The 12,717-nt window shown below is 43.6% G+C and overlaps 1 protein-coding gene across 1 annotated transcript in view; it reads left to right on the forward strand.

Annotated features, from left to right (window-relative positions):
- The first annotated feature begins 8,130 nt into the window (after positions 1–8,130).
- sv2a (synaptic vesicle glycoprotein 2A) overlaps positions 8,131–12,717 on the forward strand; it is a 26,123-nt gene continuing 21,536 nt past the window's right edge. The window contains exon 1 of the mRNA XM_071907146.2: positions 8,131–8,740. Coding sequence (XP_071763247.1) covers positions 8,131–8,740 — 610 coding nt within the window. The remainder of the gene's footprint in view (positions 8,741–12,717) is intronic.

The raw sequence follows: 12,717 nt of genomic DNA on the forward strand, positions 1-12,717 counted from the left end.
GTACGGTGCGCTACAGTATCTTACAAAACCGCTCTATGGTATATTAAGTTAACCTAGAGGGACTGGAAATAGCACTTTATTGTCAGTGTGTCTCTGCATCAAAGTGACCAAGTCAAAGTTCCAGTTCATTTATTGCACTTGGCTATTAAAGTAACTCTGGTTGTATTATCAGAGATCGAGTGGCAGAGGCGAGGTCCATGCGGGAGAAAAAAAAGGACCTGAAATATGAACCCACATTATAAAACGCTTTTGTGTGACCTTTCCTAACCCAAATCCCTGAAGAAATCAATGCCCGCCATTTTCTCTCATTTATCTTCCCTTCGTGCGACTGAGCTCTGTCCTCTGGTCGTCTCGATTGAAACGTCTCACAACACAAGATGGCTCCCAACAGGACCGTCCACTGTGAGGAGACTTGTATACTACAGATCATTAACCGCTAACAAAGCAGACGCAGGCTCCAGCACCTTACAGGGGTACACACACACACACACACAAACACACACACACCTTGCCGTACACCTATTGGCCCACCGCTAGCTTAACTGTGCCTGTCTTTGCTATCACATTATTCCCTTTTGATTGGAGCAAAATAGACTATAGGTAAATGTCAAAATTGATTTAGGATTGATTCTATTTTCCCGTTCACATTGGCTGCTGTCATCCCAAATGAATGAATTCAACCGCTGAATATTATTTTCAGCGTTCAGCCAAGTTGCTGTCGAGCCTGTCGAAGGGTGAATCACCATTTAAACATATTCAGACGCACCGCTCCCTGCCTGGCTTTCCACCCGTTTAAGTGTATTCATGTGAAAAGCGTGGACCGGGCCGTTCCCTTGCTGCACCACCACAGGTCTCATCTTTAATGCATCCTGCCTGCTCCACACCCGGCTTGCTGAAAAGAAAAAGTTGAAATGTGAGTCAAAGCTAAGCACCGAATATTGACCTGTAAACAAACTGGATATCCAGCTATCTTGCTATTGGTTGGATGAAACTCAGCAGACCTTGACTTCGGTGTGGAAGACTATCGAGCTGCCAGTAAATAAGAAACTGACATCATTTCTTGTCCCAATATTAGCGTCACAGAGTATTTTCTTGTCACCAGGCTTTGATAGACTTCAAGTAATCTGCTCCCATGAATGTGTACAGTATAGTCTATTGACTCCAGCAGAGCAGAGTGGACTCCATTGTTTTTCTCCTCTCATCTTTCTTTCTTTTTCTTTCCCAGTGAAAAACTCCTGTGCTAATGGTTCTGGCTTGAATGCAATTGCCCCGAAGTCACTGTCTAGTCCGGGTCCAGTATTCATATCTGCTACACAGTGGGGCTAACCATACTAACACAGTAAACTGTTAGATTCGCATGTAGTTTTTAGATTGTCCATCTATCGATTGTTATGATGTTAGCTTCAGAAGAGGATCAGGGCCACATGTGAAAAATGTATTTGAGTTCTGAGTTTAATCTCAGAATTCTAAGAATAAAGTCAGAATTCTGAGAATAAAGTAAGGATTCTGAAACTAAAGTAAGAATTCTGAGATTCTGAGAATAAATTCAGAATTCTGAGATTAATCTGAGAACTCAAATTTTTCACGTGGTTTAAATCCTCTTCCGCAGTTAGCCTTCACTTTCAGCAGACTGTCTATCTATCTATCTATCTATCTATCTATCTATCTGTCTATCTATCTATCTATCTATCTATCTCTTTTGCTATACGTATGTGTAATTTATATGGAAATGAGGTAATACTGCAGCGTAAACCCAGTGTGGCCTAATGCTCACTTCAAACCCTGTGAAGTGGACGGAGCCAACAGTAAAAATACAAGGTGAACAGGTGCTGAGCTGAGAGGGGAAAAAATATGAAACACTTAACGCTGAGTAATTCTCCCTCCAGCTCTGAAGGTGACTCTGTTATGATTCCACAGTGCAGGACGAGGAACGAGGACACTGAAGGTGTTCGCTTCTGAGGTCAATCCAAAGGATGCATTGATCCAGTTACAGCACTTCATTTCTGAGACTGAGATTGCACTTTATTGATCCCCGAAGGGAAATTCGGGAAAGTTGAAGGTTTACACCCAATGTGTGGCATTCTACAGCTCATACTGTATTGTATAAATGGTTTGTCAGAATGTTAATGCTATCATTATGATTGCGGGTAACCAACGCTGGTATCGTCAATTTCGAGTAGATTGCTGGTTACTTTACTGTGGAAAGAAACCAGTATCTGATTACTGAAAGAGACAGTGAAGACTTTACTGTCCCAAATGTGAAATTTGGTTTGCAGCAGGGCATCAAACGCAGTACAAGAAATTAAAGAAACACACAAGGAATGTAGAAATATGCAAGACACTTAAACTTAAAAAAGCAGAAAATTGAATGACTAGGGAGGTTGGGACATGAGGTGGAGAGTATTTCTTACTGATTACATGTAGCATTACTTCTGATTCCATAACTTTATATCTACATGAGGTATGTTTATACTGTAGTTAAGAAATCCAGGCTGGTTTTGTAATAACCAATGGTTGAATAGCTTGGCTGAAGCCCCATGAATTGGTCATTTGGTTATCACAAAAAACGAAGTGAAAATTAAAATGAGCAATCTATGGGACTGGATCCAGGCTGATGACTGACTGAAAGCAAAGCACCAAATGCCTTTCACAACTTTCTGCAGTGATGCAATGCTCACTTCAGAGTGAAACACTCAGCTCAAACAAAAGAGCTGCACCATTTTTTGTTTAAAATCCCTAAGAAGAAATAATGAGGTCAGACAAACCAGAAAGGCTCGATGTTTACTTGGGCCTGACATATTTTAGCCCAGCCTGAGCCCCCAAATTTCACTCCAAATTCATACCAAGCCTGCATGTGGCCTAAGGGGCTTTTGTGAGCCCAAATCCAACTAAAGCTAAAAAAAAATTCTAATAATTGGATCTATTTTTCAAGAATTCAGTGAGAAATTCAGCAAGACCTGACCTAAACCCAGTGGATCAGTAGCAGTCATGCTCCATCCACTGATGTACATGAGAAATAGATTTAGCCCAGTCTCCTTATTCCCACAGTTCAGCCTGAAGCCAGTTTGGCCACAACTTCCAATCTGAAGTAATATATCAGCACAAGTCAATTCTGGCTTGGTCCAAGATGGCAGTGTGGCAGTGAATTATACACTACTGCCCAGTTTAATTGAGACAATCGAATGTAGGATTAAATCTTCATATTATAGCCACATTCTAAGAATTACAGCCAATGTGATAAACTCACTAATTGGTGCTTTAGACCTGCGTTTGGCCGCTACTGCAATATTCCCCCTCTCAGTCGAAACTTACCTGAATAAATGGCTATGGCTTTAAATCACCAACTCTTAAAAAACTGACAATTGGACATCGTTCCGATAGTTCCCATTGGCACTTTACACACCCGCTCACACACCTGAGAGGTGTTCAGCTGATTCTTGATAGGCCTGTTGGTTGTGTGGAAACAGGACTGAAGAGAGCAGATATGACTTGCTGCTCTGCTCTTCTAATAACAGAGGAGAGCAGGGAGGGAGCCTTTGGGAGCCGAAGATTATATCTTTACATCTCCATTTCATAATATGAAATTCTGAGCATTCATGTTAATAATTTTTTGAGACATCTGAAATGTAATTCCTGAGAAAGTAAGTGCAAATCTAAATTAGATTAAACATTTAAACAGGTATTCTGGGATGATTTTTCTTTAAATCTGGTCTGATTACAGTCACAGTCACTCCCAAAACTGCAGTCATCACACATAATCAACTGACCAAAGGGATAGGAGAGGAGATGTGTATTCAGCACCCCCCTGTATTTGTTGTGTCACGCTCCTGTCCAGGTCCTGCCATGGAAAGAGAGGGGAGGTCTAAGGAGAGCGCTAATGAAACCTTCCCTCTTCTTCTGGGGTTTTAGTTGCAGCTGGCTCTCAGCGAGCGTGTTCTTAGAAACTCAGTCTTCCCAGCAGACCTCTGGGTCCTGTGATGTTGGCTTGGCAGTAGTCTGCGTCTGTCTGCTCAACACCCCCGAGGCCATGTAGGAGGCTTTAAAAGCTTCCCTCCCTGCCTTCCCACTGCCTGCTCTCTCTCTCTCCCTCCTCTCTCCTCCTCCCTGGCCATCACTCCACTCCTCCTCTCTCATTTCACCTTGTTTCCCAGCCAAAATAAAGCTAAAACAACTCAGTATCATTGTGTTCTTGTAACACTTTCAAAAACACGCATAAGAACAACAGTTATAAAATTTTCACCAAGGTTCAGTGTGCAGTTTATTGGCACTTATCCGGTATAATTTAACAGCCCCTCCTTCGGGCCTGCTATCAATTACATGGCTCATTGATTTATTGATCACTAAACCATCGATGCCTTTTGATCTCTTCCTAGATAATGAAACAGCAACAAATGCGCAGCATTCTGGAGCCAAGTGATACATGACTGTTGATGTGTTTATAAATACCAAGATATAATAAACATGAATAGATGGTGATGTAGTCTCAGGCATGATTATGCAGAGGGAAAGCTTTTTTTTTTGTTGGAACGTCGTTTCTCATGTCATATGGATTTATTCCAGATGAATCCAACACAAGGCAACATTTTTTAAAGACAACACGAAAAGGCATTTGATGATGATGATGAAACTTTATTGATTCCTAGCTGGAAATTAGGTCATTGCAGCAGCAAAAGTAATATGACTCAGCATGGAAAAAAAGACAAATAGAATGAAAACACACAAACAGAATATAAAATAAGAATAGGAATAAGAATGGTAAAAAAAGAAAACAATAGAGTAGAATGTGAACAGTTGTATATATATGCTGGTGACAATTTAAAACTGTTAAGTAGACTGTATTGGTTGGAAATATGCTGCAGAAGTATGGATTACTGACATGCATGGATTTACTTATAGTTACATACAGATGTTACCAGCAGTCACAATTGCTCACTTAAACATGGATGATGAAATTAGAAATATGTGCCATATAAATATAAGTATGTATAAACACAACGTAACAGGTGTCGTTCAGAAGTGGGCGGGGGTGGACCACAGAAAACAGAGTGAGTCAGAAGAACTGGATGCTAGCCTGCTTCCCTCCTCCAACACCTCCGTCATCCTCATTATTACTGCAGGCAGCGGACCAAGTCCTCCAGGGAGAGGAGGAATAATTTGTCCCCGCTGTTGCCACTCACTTTACTTTGAAAGCGGTGAAGCTGCAGGTTTTATGTGATGGGAGGGTGGAGGAGGGGATTGTTCAGAAATCCATGATGATATTATTAGTTGGGATTTTTATGCACACCTGATGCTATGTGGTGCAGAAACCACTAAAATAGCGGTTAAGTTTTCCAGGCAGGAAAAGTAGTAGTAGTAGATTTTATATAAACCAGAAAATATAAATGTTGTACATTTTTTTGGCATGCATTGTTAAATAGATATACGTTAGGACATAGAAAATTATCTAACATGGTGAAAATGTCATTTTTCACTTCATTTTGACTTTACTGTGAAGTAACAAGTGCAGTGCTATAAAGGGCTGGGCGATAATTCAATATTATCGTTTATCTTGTTTCAGTAGAATCATATTGTGATGATATGGTGATTTTGGGATATGGTGACACACAGTTCTGCTGTCTAAATTGATAACAAGCATTCATTATGTAGTAATATTAAAAATATTTGAATTTTGACTTCTCTTCTATATCCTCTCTCCTCTCTTCTATGAGGTATGAAACATTTTAGAGAAATATTATTTGAAAATTTCACATAATATTACCATTTGGTTCAACGGGATGAACATTAATTTGATTACTTGACGTGTGACTTTGCATACAGTATGTGAGCCATGTCGTGATGTATATTGATATCGAAAAAATCCCTATGATCATTATATTGATTTCAACCATATCGCTCAGCCCGATTTTGTAACGAATGCAGTGCTCTAGTGCGGTGCTATTCCCTTTGACCAGGCAGCATTCTGCAGCACATTCAGCCAGTGTTTGTGCTCAGAGTCGTGTTATTGAGCCCTGCAGGCTCCCTCAGGCCAAAATCTTCTCTCTCTCCCCCCTGCTGAGCTGCTGCTGCTGCTGCTGCTCTCTTTAAAGGGACCAGGGGAAACCACTAGAATCGCTCCAGTGTTGGACCCCCCTGGAGCCTTCGTCTGCAGGGACACATCGCCTTTGCTCGGTCTCCTGAACATGTACATATCATGCTGGAGTCGTGTTACTGTTGCAGACTAGCAGTAAACAATATCTCAGAGACATTTTAGGTAGGCGGGGGCTTGTCAAATAGACTGGGATATTGTCTATATACAGTATGTGTATTTGTGTTGATTTTATAGGTGAAAACCGGTATTTTCCTGGAATGTTTTTGGTAGTATTAAGCAGAGGATTGCTCATGTAAATTGGGATATCATCAACATATGGTTGACATCTAAAAACAGGATTTTGCACATGTGTATTGTTTATTGAAGCTATAGTTCAAGTACAGGTCCATTCACAGCATTTTTCATACATAAGCTGATGCTCTTCTCCTCGCCACATTTGTTTTCCCCTCACTGCCCTGCTCGATGCAGCATGTCTCTCTCAGTGAGACAAACAAGGGCAGCGTCACACTGACAGAGAGGTGTCGCGGAAAAGAGCAGGGTGGCCTGGCCAAAGATTCAACATGGCCGTTTGCTCCTGTCCTGTCCTGCATTTTCCTCTTCTCTTCTCTTCTCTTCTCTCATCTTATCCTCTATTCTTCAGATTCTTCTCTTCTCCCCTGCTCTTCTCTTTCTCTCTCTCTATTCTCTCTAAAGTCTCTCAACCTTTCTCTCCTAAGTTGCTGTTTGGCTTGGCCCTCAATTTCCCTTGAATGGCAGTGAACATCGAGGTTCAGCAGCCTCATAGCACAGAGCCCATAGGGGACTGATTTGAGAGAAAGAGAGGAAATGAAACACAGAACCGAGAAAAGAGACCATTTACAAAAATAAATGACCCAATCCTAAATAACACAGGGAGAGACCACCAGAGTGGGAAAAAGAGATGAGGAAATAGAAAATATAGTCGGAGGAAGGAAGGGAATGGAGGGAGGGAATGAAAAAATAGTGATGAAAAGGGGGGGAGGTGAGAACGAGAGATGACACAGGATGGAGGGGAGAGAGAGAGGGAGAGTGAAAAAAGAAAAGGGAGGGAGAGGAAAAAACAGAATGGGCCAGATAGTAATTAACATAAAGTATGGATCATCAATGCCAACAAGAACAACTGTATTGTGTGCCAGCAGTTCAGTGAATGTTACATAGATTTTGAGGGAGGTCTTTTATAAAATATCTAAAGCTTCATACCTAATAATAATCTCATAAAATGAATACTCTTATCTCACACCCAGACTCCTGGACTTATATTTGGCCGGATTGCCACAAAATACTGTTGTGTTATGACTTCATAGGAGCGAATCTCTGGTTTTAACATCATGAGCGGCCCCAGTGGGAATCGAATCCCTAACCTTAGCAGTGGCAGTGCCATGCTCTAACCTGACCTTCAGCTGTATAGCCCCACATCGCAGCCGAGCTTCTTAATAAGGCATGTCAGCGTCGCAGTATGTTCCATCGGAGGCTTGATCCGTGCGGTGAGCCGCTGTAAACGCCACGCTGTGGTTAGTGCCGGGCAGAGGAGAGCGATGAGATAACTGCTGCTCGATCGATACAGGCCACTGAGCTCAAACAAGGAGCCGTGGCTGCTGAGCTCCCGGACTCTGGATGTCAACTCCTTAAGGCCGTCATGTCCTTTCTTTACGGGCATTAGCGCAGAGCCAGATAGTGTATGGTGTGAATGCCAGTGTGATGTGAATGCCAATGCTCCTTTGTGTTGAGATATTAATTGGCTCCGATGTACACCGTTTAAAAATGTGCTTACAACCACTGTGCTTCTGCCTGACATACTGCCAATGTAATGAATCCTGCTAACACAACCCTGTTTTCCTCCTCAGGATTCGGCACTCAGCTGCACACTGGCCGAAGCCCGTCAGCAGCAGTGCAGTGGAACAGGGAGCTGTCCGCGGTGCTGAATTCCTCAGCCAACAGAGATCCCCATTGCACACTCATGCGCTTGGGCCGCTCCTGATATCTCCCATTCCTAGCAGCAACTGACCGCCACCTCTGCATCCAAGATGGAGGACGACGGACGCTACCGAGACGGCCGCACAGACTTCATCCGCGGCGCCAAGGACATCGCCAAAGTGGCCAAGAAGCAGGTAGGCAAGAAGGTCGGCCGCAGCGTGGACAAGATGGCCGACGAGTACACCAAGCGCTCCTACAAGCGCTTCGAGGAGGAAGACGACGACGAAGACTACGCCGGCGGGCCCGGCAACGACGGCGGCTACTACCGCAACGACAGCCGGGCCAACGACGACGAGGGCCACAGCGACTCCACCGAGGGACACGACGAGGACGACGAGATCTACGAAGGCGAGTACCAGGGCATCCCGAGGGCCGATTCGGGCAAGGCCGGCGGCATGGACGGGGTCACGGCCGCCCAGGCGCAGCAGTTCAGGGATCTGTCGGCCTACGAGGGCGAGAGGCGGAAGGACCAGGAGGAGCTGGCCCAGCAGTACGAGGCCATCCTGCAGGAGTGCGGCCACGGCAAGTTCCAGTGGACGCTCTACTTTGTGCTGGGGCTGGCGCTGATGGCGGACGGCGTGGAGATCTTCGTGGTGGGCTTCGTGCTGCCCAGCGCCGAGAAGGACATGTGTCTGTCCGAGCCCAACAAGGGCATGCTGGGTAAGAAGACGGTTTGCAGATTTCGCTCTCTTGCCTCCTAATTTCCTTATTCCTCCCTTTTGTTCTTTCTTTCAGCCCTCATCCTTTCTAATCCTTATTTAAGCGGGAAAAATGAATAGGAACACACATTCTTATTTATAGCAAAGCCCTGGGGGAGTAGCTGCAGGGGGGAGGAAGGATTACACACGGTGGCACACTCACACCTGGGAGCTCCCCAGTACCACCACACACCTGTATTTTTGGCCACTGAGCAGCTCCACTGTATGTCTCGCCCATGTTTTCTCTCATCTCCTCTTCTTATTCCACTTTCGCTGTCCTCTACGCCCTCTTCCTGTTTATTTCTGCATCTCTGCCTCAATGCGATTGCATGCCACAGCTTTACATTTTATCTACCTCTTATCTTGGCAGTTACCTTTACAGCTTAGCCCCCCAGTAATTGCTTTTATATAGTCTCTTCGGCAGTGGAACTAGTGGTATTTAAGATTCAACTGCCCATGCAGCAACTGAACAGCAATAGAATTCTAAGTCAAACCCTAAAACAAGGCAAACACCGCTTTCTCTGCTTCGGTTCAGCTGTTTTGTGGCTGGATAGTGTGTGTGTGTGTGTGTGTGTATATGCGCATGTATTTTTGTGTCTGTCTCTTTTGTGTCTGTCTCTCTACAGTATATGCACGTCTGTCACTGTGCCTTGGTGTTTGTGTGCTGTACAGTAGGCAAAGCATCTCATGTGAGCATTTCCATTCCTGAGGGCCAATGTCCAATTACAGTCCATGCCTAGCTCACCATCTGTCATTGGCTGCCCAGCAAGGACACCGCGAACAAGGGCCGGAGTCCTCCCGACACAATGAGTTCAACCAAAAAAACTTCAATATGTATCTGTATAAAATTGTCAGTGTTTGTTTTAACCTGCTAGGAGACCAGAGCGGTAGGATTTTCCAGATAGGACAATGGAAGCAGTACTATGAAGGGGAGGAGAACACATTCCTTCAAATACTTCACAGGAAAACATTTGAAAATTAAAGGAAAAATCCACCCTAAAACACTTTAACACTACTGAAGTAGGGAAAATAGATACACCATAAGGTAAATTGCAACACTTAAACACAAAATAACTCCTGGAATGCATTGAACAAAACAGATTGATGATATCAAAAGTGTAACAGTATCTGAGGATTGGATTGTGAATCTTTCTTTCAATTTACATCTTACCTGACACTATCTGAAATACAGTCCTGATGTGCTAAACCCATCCAATTTAGTACTGAAAGCAGGTTAAATGCTAAGAATGATTTGCAAATACTATTTGACCCAGGTTTGATATACAGTTAAATTCAAAATACTGCTAAGTTTAGATGGATCAGCTATGCAGTCAAGATAGTTGAACTCAAAAATACTTCTGAATAAAGAGAACTCACTTAAAAATACAGATGAATTAGATGGAATTAAATGTACTGTTGTACTGAATGAACTAAAATACAAAGTTAAGTTAGATAAACTCACAAGAACTGATGTGTTAGATGGACCCAAATGTAATGTTGAGTGAGTTATATGATTTCAAATATACTGATGAATCAGATGAGCTCAGATGCACTGTTGAGTTACTTGGGCTCAAATTGACCCAAAGGATTTTGATTGTGCTACTGTACATACTGTTAACACATGCAATTTCCCCTAGGGGATCAATAAAGCGCAATCTAATCTAAATCTAATGAACACAGAGAGGGCTGCCTGTGTGTTGAGGAGCTACACTGTTTAAAAATTAACTTTGTTTTATGTGATGTAGCAGGATAGACAATGGAGTCAATACTAGTTATGGCTGGGAGAGTGTTGTTGAATAACACTTAACGCCTCAATGTGACCCTAACTGCTGTGATCCTCTCCCCTTATGGGTGTTGACCAAATGCCAATTCAATTAAGATTGATTCTTTTTTCAATAGATCACAGTTCTTACTCCCAGTGCTTCGATTTATTCATAGGCAGAGGAGTTATTTCGTTCTTTTTTCTAACCTCCTTGTTCCTAACAAGCCACAAGCCCACTTCTCTAATATTTAGGGTATACGCCATCTCCATGTATAGATACTCTGCAATATGCATTCAACATTTTCATACACATATACAAGAAAACAGGACTACATACACAGGATGTAAAAAATACCATACTACACTGTACAGTATGTATGTGTAGTAGTTATTTATTTTTTATTTCATTTTTTTAATTTCTTTGTTTTTTGTTTTTCACGTGTGTGCTGTTTGTGTTTACATTTTTTGTTTTTTTTTATGATCAGTGCTGCCTCTTGGCCAGGTCTCCCTTGTAAAAACAGAAATTGGTTCTCAATGGGACTTCCTGGTAAAATAAAGGTTAAATTAAAATACACATACATACAGGAACATAGGGACACACGCACACACACACAGCTACATTTGGCAGGCATCCATGCCTTTAATTGGTTACTGGGTTGTGTGTATTTCCCTATGGTCGGTACAGATGTATGTATCACACACATACACAGGACGAGGTATGGACTGCAATGCCCACATGACCAATGACCAGCTTGTGTGTGAGGGAATATGTCTGTTCTCCCATATGTGCTCTAACATACGTCCAGAAGGATTAGCGTGTGTGTGTGTGTGTGTGTGCTTGCATATGTCAGCACCTATCAGTGTGTGTGTCCATATGTACATATAGACTTTGTCGCAGGCTGACATACATCCTCTGTGCCTCTCTCTCTCTCCCTCTCTCTCTCTTTGCCTCGCTCTCTCTCTCTCTCCCTCTCTATCTCTCTCCCTCTCTCTCTCTCTCTTTGCCTCGCTCTCTCCCTCTCTCTCTCTCCCTCTCTCTCTCTCTCTCTCTCTCTCCCCCTCTCCCTCTCTCTCTCTCTCCCTCTTTGTGACTGGGTTTGTCATGTCAAGGGGAGCCAGTAGGGAGACACGACCCCCCCCCCCCCCCCCCCACCCTCTCCCTTCCCCCAGTCTCTCCCTCTCTCCTTGTTACACAACACGCCTGACTCATGCTGGAGAGCCTCCCTTGCTCACACCGCTCTGCCACCCATGGGTCCTAGTGTCCTCTCCCTCACCCCCCCTGCCCCCGCCTCCTTCTCCTCCTCCTATCGTAACTATCGTCCGAATAGAGCTTGCATGCTCTCTGCTGTCATACTGCCAGCCACTTTAACCTGACGCACTGTGGCGGAATCACATAGTGTGTGTGTGTGTGAGGGAGAGAGTGTGTGTGTGTGTTGTGTGTGTGCACATGTGTGGGCAGTAATCGCCTGGAGAATATCCCCCCCCCCCCCCCCTTTGCAGCAGCAAGCATCCACATTTAACCAGCGAGAGGAATCCAGAGGCGGAAACGTATCAGTGCTAGTTAGACTAAATAAAACCCTCCATCTCCAAAGAGTCAGTAATTAAGAGAGGAATTCTTATTTTCTATTTGCCTTGTATGTGTTTTTGAAATTACCAGATGTGTGTTCAGTGCATTTCATAGGTCCAATGGCATTTACCCAGCATGCAGAACTCTAAAAATAAGAAAATGTGAAGCACAAAAACTGGAGATATGAGGCTTTTTCATGACAGCAGCGATACGCGTGGTGCAGTGGTTTTGGGGAGATGTGCTAGACAAGACATTTACACAGGCAACAGAGAAGCACAGCGTGGTTTGTCATTGATTTGCCCTTGTTGTGAAGCTGCGGAGGTTGCAACTGCAGCGTAGCTCGTTTCCCATAATGGGAAGGAACTGGGGCTGTTTTTATGCAGCAGCTCCGCCACACTGGAAGGAGATTTCTGGAAAAAAGTGCTGGATAAGCACAAGTACTTTCACTGTCAAGTAGATTTCACACTGTCAAGCCAGTTTGCCTTCAGCATGCTCTGCCTGTTAGCTTAGCGCAGTAACAATTTTAGGGGTGAAGAAAAAAAAACCAAAGTGTGAGCATTCAGTATTTGTAGTCGCACCACGTAGAAGTTATTGTGATATCCTTAGGTGT

This window comes from Centroberyx gerrardi, chromosome 12 (genome assembly GCF_048128805.1).
Source record: "Centroberyx gerrardi isolate f3 chromosome 12, fCenGer3.hap1.cur.20231027, whole genome shotgun sequence".
Lineage (NCBI taxonomy): Eukaryota > Metazoa > Chordata > Actinopteri > Beryciformes > Berycidae > Centroberyx > Centroberyx gerrardi.